This window comes from Rhamphochromis sp. 'chilingali' (genome assembly GCF_963969265.1).
Source record: "Rhamphochromis sp. 'chilingali' genome assembly, chromosome: 18".
NCBI lineage: Eukaryota > Metazoa > Chordata > Actinopteri > Cichliformes > Cichlidae > Rhamphochromis > Rhamphochromis sp. 'chilingali'.
This window is the reverse complement of record NC_137945.1, coordinates 1,489,285-1,510,785: the sequence shown is the minus strand read 5'-3', so window position 1 is coordinate 1,510,785 and position 21,501 is coordinate 1,489,285. Positions and strand designations below refer to the sequence as shown.

Here is a 21,501-nt window from a genome sequence, read left to right as displayed (position 1 = left end):
TCTACAGTGGTCTATTAATGCAAACACAAAAGAATAATAAACTGAGACGTGGGATGAACAAAAGATACCAGAAATGAACCAAAAATGTTTTTGTTCAAGAGGTGTGTCATAACTACTGGACAGACTCACGCGCAGACAGAGTTCTTTGCAAACAAAAGAAGACAATTTATTTACAACAGGGAACACACCCTTTAGCGCTATACTTTGAGTCGGCTCCAGGGAGAGGGGGCAATCCACACACACGCTTCCTCTTCAGCACAGTCACCGCCAGAGCACCTCCACACACACTTACTCACTCCTTTTCAGCCGCACTAGCTCCAAAACTCCACTCATGCAGGGTCCGTAATCTGGTCCAGAAGGGGGATATCTACACACAGAATACAACAGTTAGTTCCACAGGCAAACATACACAAGGCGCTCTTTTGATCAAGCCAAGAGCACGAACTCAGGAGATTCCACATTCCAGCGGCGAGCTACTCTGTGCCACTGCCTTAAATAGCAGCTGGGGAACTCAGCCAGATCAGCAGCAGGTGGTGACAATCACACGGGTGTGTGGGCCAAGAGCGAGAGCCCGTAACGAGCTCCGCCCAGGCAGGAGGAAAAACAACAACAACACCTGTAGCCAGCATGAGCCAGCCAGAGAAACAAGGGGACCGTGACAAGATGTCTGTTCAAGAGATGTCTGTTGTTTCTAGACTCCTGAAATGTGTATGAGCTACAATAAAGCTATGAAATGACACATTGTGCAACAACAATAATAATACTAACATCAAGTTAGTACAACTTATGAAAAAGAAATATTAATGGACAAAAACACTGACTTCATCTACAATAAATTCTTTCAAAAACAATGGTTAAGGATTTGAAATTAATGACTTATTAGTTTTATCTGACAGATATTCATTTGCAGTTGTTTTCATTTAATAACCATTTTTCTGTTCTCCCTCTGAATGATGAAAAACTGAACGATTTCAAGCAGAAACTTTTGAGCTTACAAATGTGTTTTGTTTTATTCAGACTGGAGGACTGCAGCTTGTCTGAACACAGCTGCAGATTTCTGGTGTCAGCTCTGAAGTCCAACCCCTCCTTTCTTAGAGAGCTGGACCTGAGCTCCAACTACAAACTGCAGGATTTAGGAGTGGAGCGTTTGTGTGGTTTTCTGGAGAGTCCACAGTGCAGACTGGAAACTCTGAGGTCAGTCACCATGTTTTCAAGTTTTGTTTTCCACTGACCTGCAGACATAAGACTGATATACTGACCCACACTGTGGTTCTTCATAATGGAGTTTTAATTGTTAAAGTTGGAGATAAAAAGGTTGGCTCTAAAAGGATAAAAACATGTCAATCTGTGGCCACAGGCATGTTTAATAAAAGTAAACAATAAACAATAACTATATGATTTCAAGAATAAGTTTGTACAATAACCTTAAATCTTTTGCTTTTTACTCAGACTGGAGTACTGTGGTCTGTCAGAGATCAGCTGTGAGTATCTGGCTTCAGCACTAAAGTCCAGCCCGTCCTATCTGAGCGAGCTGCGCCTGAGAGGAAACAACCTGCAGGAATCGGATCTGAAGCAGCTGTCTGAGCTTGTGGAGAATCCACAGTGGAGACTGGAGACTCTGGGGTCAGTAGAGGGTCGCAGTTTTTTTTAGTTAAATAACACTAAGCTGAAAGTAGATGTAAAAAATGTTTGACTAAAATAAAAATAAAAAGTTGACTTTAGAAAAAAACTCATTGAGATGATATTGTTTAATACATTACCTGAAATTAAGAAAAACAAGCACAGAAAATGAGTTTAGTTTTTCTCATAGTTGGCTGTGTGGCAGGCAAGCAGAAGTGGTGGACCCAAAATTGCAGGACTCTTAGAGATGGGAATAAACTGAAAACGCAGCTTTATTGCTGGAGGAATGATTCACGAAATAAAACTTACAAAAACAAAACTCTAAACCGAGGTGCTGGAGGACAGGACATTACAAACACACAGCAAGTTGAGGGTACGACACGACACTGACACAGAGAAACACAGGGCTTAAATACACAGATGGCAGTAATCAAGGGATGAGAGACAGGAGGGGAACACACCTGGGAGAAATCACAGCTGACAAGACAGGGGAAACGTAAACTGGCACACTCACATACGACACAGACCTTCACAATAAAACAGGAAACTCAGACACATGGAACCAGAAAAGACATTGAACTAAACAGACAGATTCACAAACAGACGTGGTGACACCATAGACAGACAGATACAGACGCAGACTCAGAGGCAGACCGAATAGAACACGTAGAACTCAAACAATAATAATAATAATCATGATAATAAATTGGAAAATGATAATAATAAACTTAAAGCGCTGGGTCACCGACCCAGGACCATGACAGTTTTAGTCTTTTGTCAGTCTGGTCAGATCTGACAAATCAAGCTTCAAGTCCATATTTTTAAGTTCAGCTGAACCAATTTAAAAAATGTGTTTAATAAATATTCACTATTTTTTGTTGTTGCTGTGTTTAGATAAAGATCCTATAAAATTGTAGAGCAACCCAACAAAGATCTCCTTTGTGCAGAACTTTCTGACTGAAGAGAAAAAAATAAATTTTTAAATGTAATTTTTAAAAAATTAATAAAGCTGAGCTGAAGCTTCAAGCAAAGATGGATTATTCTACTCAAATTCTTCTGTTTGTATCTGCAGGGTTGACAGGATGATTGAACCTTCCAATGAAAACGCCTGTGAGTACTGACATGATGTCTCCTATTCACCAATATTTTATTAACAGCATCAAATATGTATATGACTGTGTGCTTATTTTAACATAGAAATCCTATAAATAATGTTGTATGGAGGTGTGGAAAATATTTGAAAAATGTATTTCAAACATGCTAAAATGCCACAAGGTCTAAATAAAAAGGCCATAAAACATTTTAACATCTTAAACATCTTAAAATTCAAAATTGCAATTTGATGATGAACAGGTTTATTTCATGTTTTAGAAATCATAATAGTTAGAAGGTTACTACTTGGAACTCCTGAACTCCTCCTAGATATCTTTTCTTAGCCGGCTGCACTCAAACGCTGGACGTGGAGAAGCTCATAGCTGATGTCAGACACTAACCCAGCAGCTTCACTGCATCAGAACCTTTTGACACTTCCACTCTCATATTTCGAGTTCAGCGCATAAACTTTGAAACAGCCTTCCTGCATCATCCCGTGAGGTCGACTGAGTATTCAGGCTGTTTCTTGCACACCCCATCATTGGATCACAGCAAATGTTTCTATGCAAATATTTATTGAGAATGCACGATTGCATCTTTGTTGGGATATGCACACCTCTTTAATGTGTTTTCAACCAACCTGTGAATCCCCTTTGTGACTGTGCGCTTCGAAGAGTGCTCTCCTTATAGAGTTATTGTTATCTTTTAAAAATAGATGAGTGAGACGCACGTTCAGCTACAGAGGGCAGTACAACTGCCTGCTCTAATTAAATGGTTCAAGGTTCTTTATTTGTCACATGCATAGTTATACAAGTATAACACACAGTGAAATGTAACATGACACGCTCCTCGACATGTGCAAGAATGGAGGGGGGGGGGGGGGGGGTATACATATATATATATATATATATATACACTCAACAAAAATATAAACGCAACACCTTTGTTACTGCTCCCATTCCCCATGGGATGGACGTAGAGACCTAAAATTCATTCCAGATACACAATATAACCATCCCTCCCAAACAGTGGTCACAAATCAGTCCAAATGTGTGGTAGTGGGCACATCTGCCATATTGAGATAATCCATCCCACCTCACAGGTGTGCCACATCAGGATGCTGATCTGACATCATGAGTAGTGCACAGGTGTACCTCAGACTGCCCACAACAAAAGGCCACCCTGGAATGTGCAGTTTTGTCTCACAGCAAAATGCCACAGATGCCACAAGCAATGAGGGAGCGTGCATTGGCATGCTGACAGCAGGAATGTCAACCAGATCTGTCGCCCGTGCATTGAATGTTCATTTCTCAACCATAAGCCGTCTCCACAGGCGTTTCAGAGAATATGGCAGCACATCCAACCGACCTCACAACCGCAGACCTCGTGTAACCACACCAGCCCAGGACCTCCACATCCAGCAGGTTCACCTCCAAGATCGTCTGAGACCAGCCACCCAGACAGCTGCTGGAACAATTGGTTTGCACAACCAAACAATTTCTGCACAAACTGTCAGAAACCGTCTCAGGGACGCTCAACTGCATGCCCGTCATCCTCATCGGGGTCTTGACCTGACTCCAGCTCGTCGCCGTAACAGACTTGTGTGGGCAAATGCTCACATTCGATGGCGTCTGGCACGTTGGAGAGGTGTGCGCTTCACGGATGAATCATGGTTCACATTGTTCAGGGCAGATGGCAGCTGAGAATGTCCCAGTTCTTGCATGGCCAGCATACTCACCGGACATGTCACCCATTGAGCATGTTCGGGATGTGCTTGACCGGCGTATACGACAGCGTGTACCAGTTCCCACGAATATCCAACAACCTCACACAGCCATTGAAGTGGAGTGGACCAACATTCCACAGGCCACAATTGACAATCTGATAGACTCCATGCGACGATGTGTTGCACTGCATGAGGCAAATGGTGGTCACACCAGATACTGACCGGTTCTGGGTCCCCAGACCCACAATAGCGCAAAAAACTGCACATTCCAGGGTGGCCTTTTGTTGTGGGCAGTCTGAGGTATACCTGTGCACTACTCATGATGTCAGATCAGCATCCTGATGTGGCACACCTGTGAGGTGGGATGGATTATCTCAATATAGCAGATGTGCCCACTACCACACATTTGGACTGATTTGTGACCACTGTTTGGGAGGGATGGTTATATTGTGTATCTGGAATGAATTTTAGGTCTCTACGTCCATCCCATGGGGAATGGGAGCAGTAACAAAGGTGTTGCGTTTATATTTTTGTTGAGTGTATATATATATATATATATATATATAAAAACACCCAGCACGCCCCTGCGGGCGGTTTATCCTTCAAGCTCGGGTCCTCTACCAGAGGCCTGGGAGCTTGAGGGTCCTGCGCAGTATCTTAGCTGTTCCCAGGACTGCGCTCTTCTGGACAGAGATCTCCGATGTTATTCCCGGGATCTGCTGGAGCCACTCGCCTAGCTTGGGAGTCACCGCACCTAGTGCTCCGATTACCACGGGGACCACCGTTACCTTCACCCTCCACATCCTCTCGAGCTCTTCTCTGAGCCCTTGGTATTTCTCCAGCTTCTCGTGTTCCTTCTTCCTGATATTGCTGTCATTCGGAACCGCTACATCGATCACTACGGCCGTCTTCTTCTGTTTGTCTACCACCACTATGTCCGGTTGGTTAGCCACCACCATTTTGTCCGTCTGTATCTGGAAGTCCCACAGGATCTTAGCTCGGTCATTCTCCACCACCCTTGGGGGCATCTCCCATTTTGACCTCGGGACTTCCAGGTTATACTCGGCACAGATGTTCCTGTACACTATGCCGGCCACTTGGTTATGGCGTTCCATGTATGCCTTGCCTGCTAGCATCTTGCACCCTGCTGTTATGTGCTGGATTGTCTCTGGGGCATCTTTACACAGCCTGCACCTGGGGTCTTGCCTGGTGTGATAGACCCCAGCCTCTATGGATCTTGTGCTCAGAGCTTGTTCTTGTGCTGCCATGATTAGTGCCTCTGTGCTGTCTTTCAGTCCAGCTTTGTCCAGCCACTGGTAGGATTTCTGGATATCAGCCACCTCCTCTATCTGCCGGTGGTACATACCGTGCAGGGGCCTGTCCTTCCATGATGGTTCCTCGTCTCCCTCCTCTTTCTTGGGTTTCTGCTGCCTGAGGTATTCACTGAGCACTCGGTCAGTTGGGGCCATCTTCCCAATGTATTCTTGGATGTTCCTTGTCTCATCCTGGACTGGACATATATATATATATATATATATATATATATGTATATGTATATGTATATATATTAGGGGTGCAACGATATTCGTATCGATATTGAACCGTTCGATACAGTGCTTTCGGTTCGGTACGCATATGTATCGAACAATACAACATTTGTAATTTATTTTATCAACTTTCCTTCTGACGATGCTGTCTGTGTTGAGCGCTCAGTGAATCTGCGTTCGACTACTCTGCCTAGGGTCGACAGTGCAGCCTAGGCGGAGTAGTCGAACGCAGATTCACTGAGCGCTCAACACAGACAGCATCGTCAGAAGGAAGAGCGCAGGGCAAGCTAGCGAGACAGAAGTTAAGCTCTCCTTACAACATGGACCTCCCCCACCCTCATTCAGATCTGGCGTTTGGAATTATTTTGGTTTTCATGTGACGTATGACCCTGAAGGTAAGCGCGTCATGGACTAAAGTAAAACAGTATGTTGGATGTGCCATGCAATGCTCAATTACATGGGTGGGAACTAGTGTGTTAGCGCAGTTAGCTCGTTAACGTGTTGGCCGTCTAGCCCCATGCACGGGGCGATCGGCGGTAGCTCGTTAACGGAGATTTGCCGTGTTGTGGCGTTAAGGTCATTTCAACGAGATTAACCTGAAAGCACTAGTGGGAACACAACGAATATGACTGCACATTTACGCCGACATCATCCTAGTGCAAAGACAAGTGGAAGCAGAAAAAAAAAAAAAAAAGCATGCTACTAACTTTAGCCGAGTCATTTAGACAGCTGTTTAATATGCTGCTGAGAATATAGCCCAGAAGAAGCGGATAGTATAGCTTTTATTTTGGAAAGAGCCATTTCTCTGTAATAAACTCTCTTTTCCAAAGATGAGTGATTCCTCAATCAGATACAGGGCTCGCAATATCGCTAGCCCAACGTCCCGGGGCTAGCGATTTTTTCAGTCGGGCTACCAAAATCTATCTCTGCCCTGCCCGTCGGGCTATCGTAGGAAGGAAAAATATATGTCAATGCTTTTGCATTCTTTCGGAAATGTAGCTGGGTAATTATGTCATTGGCATCGGTGAGCCACTGTCAATATGTGACATATTGAAGTCGCGTTTGAATTTGCGCTTGTTTTTTGCTTTCACTTTGCAATCGTGTGAACTGTGTATAGAGAGCGACAGCACTGATCTGTGAGTGATGATAATTTGTGCACCAATTCCTCTGACATCGTCTTATTAATTGTTAGCTTACTATGCAAACATGACAAGTGAAATCTCCCGCAGCTTAAACATGTGAGAGGTTGATCGCGCAGAGAATCGCTGAGCTTATGTGAGTGCGTGTGTAAAAGCAGCAGGATTTATATTTGACTACGATGACCTGGATGACTGAGAACCTTCACAGACAGATATATATTTTAGTTCTGCTGAGCCAAATAAGACAGGTCAGGGTGAAGAAGTGACAGCCAAAGAAAAGCTTACCACAAAACGGAGAAGTTATGACAAATCAGACTATAAGGCAAAAAGAAAGTGCAGCTTTATGGTTTCATGGACAAAAGAATTTCTGTGGCTGCAAAATGACGAGCTAAATAACCAGGGCTGCACATAAGTGGTCCGCAGGTGCATATTCGCTGTCAAAATAAAAAACACGCACAAGGGTTAGGGTTAAATTTAAAAACTGTACTTTTGAGTTAAAATATATATTTATAATTTTAATAAATGACAAATTAAAAAGGCATGAACATTTTTTTTGTATCGAAAAAATATCGAACCGTGACACCAAAGTATGGCAGCACGGTGGCACGGTGGTTAGCACTGTTGCCGCACAGCAAGAAGGTCCTGAGTTCAATTCCACCATCAGGCTGGGGTCTTTCTGTGTGGAGTTTGCATGTTCTCCCCGTGTTTGCGTGGGTTCTCTCCGGGTACTCCGGCTTCCTCCCACCGTCCAAAGACATGCAGCTTGTGGGGATAGGTTAATTGGATAATCCAAATTGTCACTAGGTGTGAATGTGCAAATGAATGTGAGTGCGAATGGTTGTCTGTCCCTGTGTGTTAGCCTTGCGACAGACTGGCGACCTGTCCAGGGTGTACCCCGCCTCTCGCCCTATGACAGCTGGGATAGGCTCCAGTGCCCCCCGCGACCCTGAAGAAGGATAAGCGGAAGTGAATGGATGGATGGATGGACACCAAAGTATCGAACCGAACCGAACCGTGAATTTTGTGTATCGTTGCACCCCTAATATATATATATATATATATATAAAAAACACCCAGCACGCCCCTGCGGGCGGTTTATCCTTCAAGCTCGGGTCCTCTACCAGAGGCCTGGGAGCTTGAGGGTCCTGCGCAGTATCTTAGCTGTTCCCAGGACTGCGCTCTTCTGGACAGAGATCTCCGATGTTGTTCCTGGGATCTGCTGGAGCCACTCGCCTAGCTTGGGAGTCACCGCACCTAGTGCTCCGATTACCACGGGGACCACCGTTACCTTCACCCTCCACATCCTCTCGAGCTCTTCTCTGAGCCCTTGGTATTTCTCCAGCTTCTCGTGTTCCTTCTTCCTGATATTGCTGTCATTCGGAACCGCTACATCGATCACTACGGCCGTCTTCTTCTGTTTGTCTACCACCACTATGTCCGGTTGGTTAGCCACCACCATTTTGTCCGTCTGTATCTGGAAGTCCCACAGGATCTTAGCTCGGTCATTCTCCACCACCTTTGGGGGCATCTCCCATTTTGACCTCGGGACTTCCAGGTTATACTCGGCACAGATGTTCCTGTACACTATGCCGGCCACTTGGTTATGGCGTTCCATGTATGCCTTGCCTGCTAGCATCTTGCACCCTGCTGTTATGTGCTGGATTGTCTCTGGGGCATCTTTACACAGCCTGCACCTGGGGTCTTGCCTGGTGTGATAGACCCCAGCCTCTATGGATCTTGTGCTCAGAGCTTGTTCTTGTGCTGCCATGATTAGTGCCTCTGTGCTGTCTTTCAGTCCAGCTTTGTCCAGCCACTGGTAGGATTTCTGGATATCAGCCACCTCCTCTATCTGCCGGTGGTACATACCGTGCAGGGGCCTGTCATTCCATGATGGTTCCTCGTCTCCCTCCTCTTTCTTGGGTTTCTGCTGCCTGAGGTATTCACTGAGCACTCGGTCAGTTGGGGCCATCTTCCTAATGTATTCTTGGATGTTCGTTGTCTCATCCTGGACTGTGGTGCTGCCACTCACCAGTCCCCGGCCCCCTTCCTTCCGCTTAGCGTACAGCCTCAGGGTGCTGGATTTGGGGTGAAACCCTCCATGCATGGTAAGGAGCTTTCTTGTCTTTATGTCAGTGGCTTCTATCTCCTCCTTTGGCCAGCCTATTACCCCAGCAGGGTACCTGATCACGGGCAGGGCGTACGTGTTGATGGCCCGGATCTTGTTCTTACCATTCAGCTGACTCCTCAGGACTTGCCTGACCCTCTGCAGGTACTTGGTGGTTGCAGCTTTTCTAGCGGCCTCTTCATGGTTCCCATTCGCCTGTGGGATCCCCAAGTACTTGTAACTGTCCTCTATGTCTGCAATGTTGCCTTCTGGTAGTTCAATCCCCTCAGTTCTGACTACCTTCCCTCTCTTTGTTACCATCCGACTACACTTCTCCAGTCCGAACGACATTCCAATGTCATTGCTGTATAGCCTGGTAGTGTGGATCAGTGAATCGATGTCTCGTTCACTCTTGGCATACAGCTTGATGTCATCCATGTACAGGAGGTGGCTGACAACTGCTCCGTTCTGTAGTCGGTATCCGTAGCCAGTCTTGTTAATGATCTCACTGAGGGGGTTCAGGCCTATGCAGAACAGCAGTGGGGACAGAGCATCTCCTTGGTAGATCCCGCACTTGATGGTGACTTGTGCTATGGGCTTGGAGTTGGCCTCTAGTGTTGTACGCCACATCCCCATTGAGTTCCTGATGAAGGCTCTTAGGGTCCCATTGATCTTGTACAATTCTAGGCATTCCAGTATCCAGCTGTGGGGCATTGAGTCATAGGCCTTCTTGTAATCAATCCAGGCAGTGCACAGGTTGGTCAGTCTGGTCTTGCAGTCTCGGCTGATTGTTCTGTCTACCAGTAGCTGGTGTTTTGCGCCTCTGGTATTCTTGCCAATTCCTTTCTGTGTCCCGCTCATGTATTGACCCATGTGCCTGTTCATCTTAGCCGATATGATGCCTGACAGGAGCTTCCATGTAGTACTGAGGCAGGTTATTGGTCGGTAGTTGGAGGGGACCGGTCCCTTCTTGGGGTCCTTGGGGATCAGGACCGTCCGGCCTTCAGTTAGCCATTCCGGGTGTCTCTCGTTAACTAGCAGCTGGTTCATTTGTGCTGCCAGACGCTCGTGGAGTGCAGTCAGCTTCTTCAGCCAGTAGGCGTGAACCATGTCGGGCCCTGGTGCTGTCCAACTCTTCATACTGGAGACCCTTTCTTGGATATCTGCCACTGTGATGGTTACTGGACCCTGTTCAGGGAGGTCGCTGTGGTCAGCCCTCAGATCCTCTAGCCACTGAGCATTGCCGTTATGGGTTGCATCCTTCTCCCATATGCTCTTCCAGTATTGCTCCGTCTCCAGCCTTGGTGGTGCTGTTCTCTTATTGTTCCCTTGCCACTGAGAGTACACCTTTGCTGGTTCTGTGGAGAACAGCTGGTTTATTCTCCTGCCTTCTATCTCTCTGGTGTACCTCCTCAAGCGGCTGGCCAAGGCTGTGAGTCTTTGCTTGGCAGTTTCCAAGGCCTCAGGTATGGACAGCTTGCTGTATTTCTTAGGCACCTTATTTGTCGCACCTTTCTGCAACTCCGTTAGTTGGCTAACCTCCCTCCGTGCTACTTTGATCTTGCCCTCTAGCCTCCTTCTCCATGGAGGGTACTGCCCCTTGTCGCTGTTCAACTTGTAGCCAAGCATCTCACTGATCACTGTTGCCGTATTGTAGATCAGCTTGTTAGTGTCGGTAATCGTGGTTGTAGGTATTGTCCGTAGTGCTGCATTAACATCATCTAGCAGACCTTCTGAGGGAACTTCACGTAATCTTGGTAACCGGCTACGCGGGATCCAGGTTTCAAGCTTGGCCATGATCCTATTTTTCAGGTCAGTTCCTCTCGCACTCAACGATCCTTCTCCTATCGCACTTGGGGCTATGTACCCAATCTCGGGTGGGGGTGATGATATCTCCCCCCTGACCTGGCGTCCTGACTCCTCCTTGCCGTAGCATTTGTGTTGTACCTCGTCAATCTCTAGCTGTGAGAGCAGTCCCTTCTTTCGAATGTTGGAACACTGAGCTACTAGTTGTTTCGCCGTCATTGTGGATGTTGGGTATCGAAGAATCCATAGGTCCCTCATCCTATTCATGTAGCCCCTTCCGCCGGGGTTACTTGCATAGTAGCATTCCAACAACGCCCTGTTTTCGTCTCTTGCCCACCGATGCCTTCTTGTTCCAGTAGCCCACTTTTCGTCAGGGTGCCCTGGTTCCTCAACACCTGACGCGGACCTTGTTGATCCGGGCGACGTCCGAGCCGTATTTATCTGTCTCGCTCATGTCTGCGGTAGGCTTGCTTAGCATAGGGGGTCTAGCCTTAGGACCCTTACTGGATACAGACGCCCCAGGAATCGAACTTGCGATCCTCTGTTCCAAAGGTGTGTAGTCTAACCACTACGCTATCCAGCTGCTATCTATCTATCTATCTATCTATCTATCTATCTATCTATCTATCTATCTATATATATATATATATATATATATATATATATATATATATATATATATATATATATATATATATATATATATATATATATCTTAGCCTGTTCATCTTAGTAAGATGAACAGGCACATGGGTCAATACATGAGCGGGACACAGAAAGGAATTGGCAAGGATACCAGAGGTGCAAAACACCAGCTACTGGTAGACAGAACAATCAGCCGAGACTGCAAGACCAGACTGACCAACCTGTGCACTGCCTGGATTGATTACAAGAAGGCCTATGACTCAATGCCCCACAGCTGGATACTGGAATGCCTAGAATTGTACAAGATCAATGGGACCCTAAGAGCCTTCATCAAGAACTCAATGGGGATGTGGCATACAACACTAGAGGCCAACTCCAAGCCCAAGTCACCATCAAGTGCGGGATCTACCAAGGAGATGCTCTGTCCCCACTGCTGTTCTGCATAGGCCTGAACCCCCTCAGTGAGATCATTAACAAGACTGGCTACGGATACCGACTACGGAATGGAGCAGTTGTCAGCCACCTCCTGTACATGGATGACATCAAGCTGTATGCCAAGAGTGAACGAGACATCGATTCACTGATCCACACTACCAGGCTATACAGCAATGACATTGGAATGTCGTTCGGACTGGAGAAGTGTAGTCGGATGGTAACAAAGAGAGGGAAGGTAGTCAGAACTGAGGGGATTGAACTACCAGAAGGCAACATTGCAGACATAGAGGACAGTTACAAGTACCTGGGGATCTCGCAGGCAAATGGGAACCATGAAGAGGCCGCTAGAAAAGCTGCAACCACCAAGTACCTGCAGAGGGTCAAGCAAGTCCTGAGGAGTCAGCTGAATGGTAAGAACAAGATCCGGGCCATCAACACCTACGCCCTGCCCGTGATCAGGTACCCTGCTGGGGTAATAGGTAGGGCTGCCACAAACGATTATTTTGATAGTCGACTAGTCACCGATTATTTTTGCGATTAGTCGACTAATCAGATCATCATCCATTAGACGTAAAACTACAGCTTATTGCACCAGCAGCATCTGCTCTTATATAACTATCATTAGCTTACAGCTTTAAGTGTTTAAGGTGCTAACTAAAAATAAAGACAAGATGATAGTTTATTGAATTTTAATGAAATTTGCAGATTGTTTCGGTGAAGATTAATAAACTCCTTGCTATCTAAAATTTAACAGGACACCGGAGTATATTCTGGAGCATCTCACACTTCTGATAATCAGCTGTCTGCTTGACGTTTATTCAGCTGTGTAAAAACTATAACTTTAATCTCAGACAAACTGATTTACACCAGGAACAAATAAAATACTAAAAAAAAAAAGCCAAACAATAACATTTTAAGTTATCTAAGTGACTCATATATATTTAACCTGAGTAGCGAAAGACGGCGGTGGGTTTGAAAACGATTTGCGGGGAGTCCGGTGTTCTCACGGCGCTAGTGAGCCTAGCCCCCGGCTCGCTAACGAGCTAGTGGGTAACAGATATCTCCGAAAACGTCGGAGCGCTTTTGAAAATATGTGGTGTCCTGATAAACTGAGCAGATATTTGAGGTTTACACAGCTACATTCTCGCCTGAAAATATGTTAAACGTTTATTTTGTGACCCAGAAAGAATAATAAGAGTAACATTAAAACTAACTAGCTGCCGCCATTGTTGGAAACTGAGCTGGGCCGCGCTATGAATTCTGGGACACAGCTGCTTCTTCTTCTTCTTCTTCTTCGGGGTTTAACGGTAGCTGACATCCTTGTACATGCAATGCTGCCATCTTCTGTTTCAGTCCGTTATTACACTCTTAAATCCTGCCACTTATTCCTGCGTCTTTTGTGATCGTACAAAGTTTCAAACGACGCGTCGACTATTAAATCAGTCGTCGACGATTTTGATAGTCGACGTAATCGTGACTAGTCGACAAATCGTGGCAGCCCTAGTAATAGGCTGGCCAAAGGAGGAGATAGAAGCCACTGACATAAAGACAAGAAAGCTCCTTACCATGCATGGAGGGTTTCACCCCAAGTCCAGCACCCTGAGGCTGTACGCTAAGCGGAAGGAAGGGGGCCGGGGACTGGTGAGTGTCAGCACCACAGTCCAGGATGAGACAAGGAACATCCAAGAATACATTGGGAAGATGGCCCCAACTGACCGAGTGCTCAGTGAATACCTCAGGCAGCAGAAACCCAAGAAAGAGGAGGGAGACGAGGAACCATCATGGAAGGACAGGCCCCTGCACGGTATGTACCACCGGCAGATAGAGGAGGTGGCTGATATCCAGAAATCCTACCAGTGGCTGGACAAAGCTGGACTGAAAGACAGCACAGAGGCACTAATCATGGCAGCACAAGAACAAGCTCTGAGTACAAGATCCATAGAGGCTGGGGTCTATCACACCAGGCAAGACCCCAGGTGCAGGCTGTGTAAAGATGCCCCAGAGACAATCCAGCACATAACAGCAGGGTGCAAGATGCTAGCAGGCAGGGCATACATGGAACGCCATAACCAAGTGGCCGGCATAGTGTACAGGAACATCTGTGCCGAGTATAACCTGGAAGTCTCGAGGTCAAAATGGGAGATGCCCCCAAGGGTGGTGGAGAATGACCGAGCTAAGATCCTGTGGGACTTCCAGATACAGACGGACAAAATGGTGGTGGCTAACCAACCGGACATAGTGGTGGTAGACAAACAGAAGAAGACGGCCGTAGTGATCGATGTAGCGGTTCCGAATGACAGCAATATCAGGAAGAAGTAACACGAGAAGCTGGAGAAATACCAAGGGCTCAGAGAAGAGCTCGAGAGGATGTGGAGGGTGAAGGTAACGGTGATCCCCGTGGTAATCGGAGCACTAGGTGCGGTGACTCCCAAGCTAGGCGAGTGGCTCCAGCAGATCCCGGGAACAACATCGGAGATCTCTGTCCAGAAGAGCGCAGTCCTGGGAACAGCTAAGATACTGCGCAGGACCCTCAAGCTCCCAGGCCTCTGGTAGAGGACCCGAGCTTGAAGGATAAACCGCCCGCAGGGGCGTGCTGGGTGTTTTATATTATATATATATATATATATATATATATATATATATATATATATATATATATATATATATATATATATAATAAGGTGAAGACATTAGGTGAATGTGCAGTAGTAGCAGCAAGCAGGTGAATTCTGTACATTAATATGAATAGACATCTGACTATTTTACAGGATAGACAATATAAACATATTTAAAATTAAAGGAATTGAAATGTACATTGTGCCTTGGTTTAGTGTGTCTGGAAGAGTCCTGTCTCAGTCAATTATAGATGATGTGAGAGGGCGGGTGTGTGTGTTTAGGGCACGGATGGCTTGGGGATAGAAGCTCCTCTTGAGTCTCTCTGTCCTTGCCCGGAAGATGCGGAACCTTCTACCAGATTGCAGAAGTTGGAACAGTTTGTTGCCAGGATGGGACGGGTCCTTCAGTATCTGCGCTGCTCTAGTCCGGCATCTCCTGGTGTAGGTGTCCTGAAGCGGGGGGAGAGCAATCCTGCAGCAGCGTTCTGCTGTACGGATCACTCTCTGGAGAGCTTTTTGGTCCTTCACACAGCTGTTCCCAAACCACGATGTCATGTTCTGTGTGAGGATGCTCTCCACAGCGCCTGTATAGAAAATCCTGAGGATCTTTGGAGAGACCCTGAACTTCCTCAGTTGTCGTAGGTGGTACAGGCGCTGCCTAGCCTTTTTGGTCTGGACCTGAATGTGGGCAGTCCATGTCAGGTCTGAGGAGATGTGGACACCAAGATACTTGAAGGACTGCACCCTCTCCACTGGAGCTCCATTGATGATAATGGGCTTGTAGTCTCTGTGCTGACTCCTTCTGAAGTCCACCACCAGCTCCTTGGTCTTGCCGACGTTCAGCTGGAGGTGGTTGTCCTGGCACCATGATGCCAGATTCTTCACTTCATCCATGTAGGCCGCCTCATCGTTGTTGGAGATGGCACCCAACACCACTGTGTTGTCAGCAAACTTCACAATGGTGTTGGAGCCATGGGTGGCCACACAGTCTGAAGTGTGGGTTGCCAACTCCCAGTAAAACAAAAGAAGATGAAGAAGAAATTACATAATAGTCATGCTGTGAGACGATGCAGCGTGTAATATTAATAGATAAATATCTGAAAAGAAAAAGTAGGCAGTCTGACCACATGAAAGCCCTAGCATGATTAGTGGTCAGAAGCAAAAAGGTGTACTGGGGACAAACCAAGCGGATTCCACTATAACTGGTGTGCAGGGAAAAACTATCAATATGCTTTTTGTGACATTTTTGTTTGTGATTTCTTTCTAATGTGAAATATGTGCTGTGGCTCCGAAAGGTTGGGAAACATTGCTCTATAAAAGTTTATCTGTGGTGCAGCTGAAAATGGTAGCATGTTTTCAGATCTGGATTAAATTATTCAGACACAAATCAGCTTTGATTTCTAGCAAAATATTTCTGAGTGTACACTTTGGACGTCTGCAGTCAGCTCTGACGAAAAGTGTTCCAGGGAATCCTGAACTATTCTGCTGTCTGTCTCTCATCAGGTGACTCTGAACAAACATTGGATATAAACCCTTTAGCTGATTTATCTGAGGATGACATAGAGCCAATTAAGGTGAGACAAAAGCAAGCGGATTCTTATCACTTACACATGTAATGACTGTTAATCTCGGCACTTTTTCATAGTAGTAGTCTAAACTTTGTCTGATGGAACAAAGAAGGAGGCTTCAGGACAGAAACTAACTCCACGTGTTGAATTTACCTGCACTGCAACACTGATTAATTGTACGTTATCAGGATGCTTTAAGCTTTATCCTGCATGGCTCCATGTTTTCATTGTTTTTAGTCCCACTATTTTACTGCCAGTTTTGAAAGTACGTACATATAACTGCTGATGTGTATGTTGTGTAGTTTGTAGTTTCTTCACTGCTTACTGGTTTGTTGCTGCTTTAAACAGCTGGTGTTGTTCTGATTTCCAGCCTCCATCAAGCTTCACACCTGAAGTACAACCTGAATCCACACAAATCTCCCACAGGTGATACTAAAACCACAGCTGTCACTGCTTTCACCTCCACATTAGAATGATGTCACACATGCTCTGATGTGACCTGATTTGTATTGCACACCTGGAGGTGTGACATAGTAAATTACCTCCTCCTCTCCATCGATGTCTAATATATGAGACGTTGTGTGTATTTGTGTACTTTGCTTTTCTCTCCCTCTGTGTTTTCCTTTGTCCATCTCACTCAGACATCATTTCCCCTGAAAGATCATCTGGAGCGTCAGTTTCTGATGGGAGCAGCACAGTTGCATCTCAGTTATTCAGCTCTAGTTTGCACTATCAGTGATGAAGGAACTGATCAGACAGTTGACGTCCCTCACCTCAGTGACAGACAGAGATGATGTCAGACTTCAGGCAGGACCTTCACTTGGCCCTCCAGCTCCAGTAACAGCTGCCTCCACAGATGCCTGGCTGTGTTAGAGATGACAGGGTTCATCTGGGTTCTGTGTGATTTGAGGTGTTCTGATAATATAAAACTCAAATACAGCGATGGCAGGTTACTATCAGTGCAGAAAGAGGCTGAAGCCTCCGGGATGACTAACCACAACCGTGTTCTAATTATGTGACATGTGACTCAAACCCTGAGATATCCCAAACCACAAGTAGAATTAATAACCTGCTTTGGCTTTAGAGCCAAAGCAGCAGAGTTACAGATGTAGCATCCCCTCACTTTGGTGGATGTGACAGTTTGGACTCAAACAGAAGCTTCAGATGTTCTCGTTGGTTTCTTTCTTTTAGATTCTAGTTTAACCGTTTCATCTTCTACAGGTTCAGGTGTCCTGGTCCAGGTGTGTTCCAGTGTACTCTGACCAGACTGGTGTTTGTTATGGCTCAGGAGGCGGAGCTGCTGTACTGGAATGTCCAATGGGATGAGAGCCTCCTTCAACAAGCTGGAAAAACAGCTGCAGGGCCGCTGTTTAACATCACGTGCTCTGAGGACGCAGTCCGTCAGCTCCACCTGCCACACTGTGAAACAAAGGAGGGTGAGCACCGTGCTGCGATGATGAGATGAATTGTGTTCAGTATCAAAACAAGCACTTTATTATGATTGTTGTTGCACACATTAATAAATGGGTAGCATCTAACTTGTAGATAACAGTGATTAGTTTGAACTACCTGAAGTGTTGAAAAGTAAATGGTGCAGGATGAATCCCTGAGCAGGAAATAGTGCAGCAGCTCTTTGCCTTCACAGCGTTGTGTGTTGATGGCCTGCTGTCTGTCGCGCACGTCTTTGATGATGGGATAAGCATCTTGAAACCGATGAGGATCACCGACACGCATGTGATTGTGAACGTCTCCCACCTCTCTGCCTTTGGTCTTATCTGGAATTTTGTTAAAAAGTCCTTTAAAATCCCAGAAGCAGGCCAGGTTCTGCTGTTCCTGCGATTTAAAGACACAGTGCCTCTAAAAATCAACGTGTTTCTCCTGCATGAAAGAATCCATCTGTCAGAGGTAAGCATAGAGCACTCAGGCGGTCTCACTCTGCAGATTTCTGATGCTTCCAGTAGGGGGCAGACACCCTGGGCTTTATTCATTGGTTAGTAGAAGCACAGAGTCAAGCTTCTCAGACTGCAGACTCTCACTCTCACTGACCAATCACAGCCCTTTATTCTTGACTTCAGTAACGATCCAGAGTTGATTGCATAGTTATCTCTCCCCCTACTGACAAAGTAAACCTGGGTTTACTGACTACACTGGATCATTTGTTCCACACTTTAGTCGACACTTGATAATTATAAATGATTTCTATAGATAAACAGATCAACATATGAACATTAACATAATTTATATCCTACCACTGAGGTTAAAAAGCAACAAGGCAATGATGCTACATACATTGAGACGTCTTCAGACTGCGTGCTTCACATCGGTCAGCGTTACAGTGTCCACTGTGAACCCGAGGGCCTGAAGATACAGCCGAACGTGAGCCAACAGTCGTGAATAAAATGCCCCTGAAAATAAAGTCAGATATAAAATAAGCAGTTTTCTATCAGTCCCTATTAAAACCGCAGATTCTTGTTGGTTTTCAGCACGCAGAGTTTTGGAAAAAGCTTGGACCGAATTACTATCCAACATTTGAGGTTTTCCTGACTGCAAACCTGGAGGTTGTGACTCTGATAGTCAAGGACCAAGATGGAAATGAAACCTGGCGTCGTGATGGTAAAAGTTCCACTGTAGCAGCAGAAATGACTGTATAAATTTCTGCTACAAGGATATTTTATAAACGTTCAACTGAAATCATATTTAAGTCTCTTTTTAGTGTTTGTCCCAGAAAAGGACCGAGTCTCACCAGAGGACAGCGCACACCACAAAACAAAAATAGATGAGGATAAGCTGCTGCTAATCCGCTCAGAGTTTATTGAAAGAGTGTCTGCAGAGGGTTTAAACAAAATTGTAGATAAACTCCTCGAGCGTCATATTATAATTGATGTAGAGATGGAGTCTGGGACATGTGAGACAAAAAGCAGAGCAAATAAAGTGCGATGCATAATCGACACCGTGCGACGAAAAGGAAATGACGCCTGCAGACATCTGCTCGATGTTCTCAAAGAGGTGGACCCAACCCTTTTCAGAGTGATCGTGCCAAACGAAGCCAAAAAAACCTCCAAAGAAGCTCATGAGCTGTGGTGCTAAAGTCTCACGTTACTCAGTGAAATCTTGAAATGACCAGTTTTTGTAATCACTCTGAAAGTGATTCTCTTGAACCAACTTGGACTTGTTTGAATGGATGCTGAGCAGAAAACCAGATGGAGTTGTTAACAATCTCAGACTGCTTCATAATGTTAAAGGTGTTTCCGTAAAGTTTAGTCATTCCAGCTTTCGCTCACTAGATGGCGACAGAAGATTGGTGATAGAGGCTGTACCTCACACATATAGACAGGAAATGTGCATGTTAACATGATGTTTATCAGTTTTAAACTGATAGAAATGATATTTTTAAGTTTTACTCAAACTATTTTTAAATAATCCCAGATTAAATGGTAAATGGACTGATTCTTATATAGTCAAGTACTCAGATTAACAATAACAATTTCAAGGTGCTTTATTTTGGAAGGGAAAGACTTGGTCTTCAAACTTTGGTGGTTTGAAGGATTCTGGATCAACGCTGCAAGTTTATTTTTTTCAGTCTTGATCATCTGAATCAATCAAATTAATGTTACTGTGAAATTATTCTAATTATTTTGTACAAATTTTGGCTGTTATGTGTTTACTTTGCATTAGTATTAGTAACCATCTGTCTTAACTGTTCCTTATGTGATTAAAATCACCACAGTTTGGTAATCACACAGATTCACGTTTCCTTCCTCTCTGCTAATAAATGAAGCCATTAAATTTCCTCTAAAAGTCTTCAGTCAGTTTCCTCTGACTTCCTGTATCACACATACAAAAGTTGACAGGGAAGAGCATGTGTGACACAAAAGACCAGGGCCCGTATCCCTAAAGATTCTGAGAATCCTCTCAGAGAGCTCCTAACTTAACCTAAAAATTCCTTGCCAGGAGTTTTAGCTTAGAAGTGATTCCAGAACATTTTCAGTGAACTCTGAGCAAGGAATGGATGGAAAATCCTATCTTAGTGAGGAGGTGTGGTTGACCCCGTTGCTAGGTATGAGTCATCATTTCAAAAGCCGTGATTGGTTGATCCTACAAGTTTGATGGAAATGAGCTTTTGGTGATAATGAGCAAAGGATGTACCCTCAAATCAATAAACATATTATATACTCTAATCTTATGCTGACTGTAATTGTAAATAATATTTCACATTCAAGAAAATATCTGGAAAATGAATAGTAAGCTGTAGGGGTTATAGCCATTAGAATCTAAAATATGTGAAAACTTAAACTCATTACACCCTGTTCAAATAATGATTCGTGTCTTATTTGCTCATATTAATATCCTAGCTGGCATATTTTGTACTTTCACTCCCATATGGACCCTGTTGAAAACAAGATGGCCTATCTCAAGAGGCTGTCCTTAATGAAGTAGAAATCACAACGTTACAAGTCCAGTGTGGTCTTAACGAGGGTAACACGGCTCAGCTTTTAGCAATGTCTGTGATTGCAGACCCAAGTCATCACTGCTGCATTGTTGCATTTTCCCGGTTGCCAAATACCTCGGGGTTGTGATTACTTTCGTCTCCGGTGTAATAGCGTTGTGGCGTCGAGTTGGTGAAGTAATTGCATCTCTAAGGAGATCCACCACAAACATGATTCCTGCACGATCCAATCTGTAGCATCTCAATAATTCCCTGTCATCCAGTGTTTGCAGGACATCTCTCCTGCCTCTTCTGTTGGCCATTTTGTGCAGCTGCTTAGGGGAACTCCTAAGCCACTAAAAGTCCTCTTCCCTGCTCGTAGCAGATCTCGCCTTAGGAGCCCTTTTAAGCGCTAGGAATCTTGAGGAATAGCTTTTATATTAACTGGGATTGTCGTGTCACTTTTAGGGGAAATTCTAAGAAAACGTCATGACTCTGAGAATTTTCTTAGAATTTGGCCGCTAGGAGCCACTTTTTGCACAAAGATTCTTTAGGGATACGGGCCCAGAGGTCTGTAGCATGAAGATGGCTTTTGTTTTATCCCAGTAGCTTCAGGGCAGGTGGGTGGCATTTCTGTTAATATCTGCTAATATTGTAAATAATTACTGTTGAGCGTGTGAGAGATGTGAATGAGGTTGATGATAGCAGATAAAAATAAGCTGCAGTGAGAGACGACTCTTTCATCTCTGTGTCATGTAAAGAAAAGAAAGATATGGAT

General features: G+C 45.0%; 1 protein-coding gene across 1 annotated transcript in view; it reads left to right on the top strand.

Annotated features, from left to right (window-relative positions):
• LOC308385298 (NACHT, LRR and PYD domains-containing protein 12-like) overlaps window positions 1–20,030 on the top strand; it is a gene marked incomplete at its 5' end in the record, with an annotated part of 48,935 nt that extends 28,905 nt beyond the window's left edge. The window contains 10 exons of the mRNA XM_080864138.1: window positions 1,018–1,194; window positions 1,450–1,623; window positions 2,693–2,730; window positions 16,233–16,303; window positions 16,668–16,723; window positions 17,519–17,733; window positions 17,943–18,202; window positions 18,554–18,673; window positions 18,781–18,910; window positions 19,011–20,030. Of these exons, the coding sequence (XP_080720264.1) occupies window positions 1,018–1,194; window positions 1,450–1,623; window positions 2,693–2,730; window positions 16,233–16,303; window positions 16,668–16,723; window positions 17,519–17,733; window positions 17,943–18,202; window positions 18,554–18,673; window positions 18,781–18,910; window positions 19,011–19,384 (1,615 nt within the window). The 3' untranslated portion in view covers window positions 19,385–20,030. The remainder of the gene's footprint in view (window positions 1–1,017; window positions 1,195–1,449; window positions 1,624–2,692; window positions 2,731–16,232; window positions 16,304–16,667; window positions 16,724–17,518; window positions 17,734–17,942; window positions 18,203–18,553; window positions 18,674–18,780; window positions 18,911–19,010) is intronic.
• Between the last annotated feature and the right edge of the window lie 1,471 nt (window positions 20,031–21,501).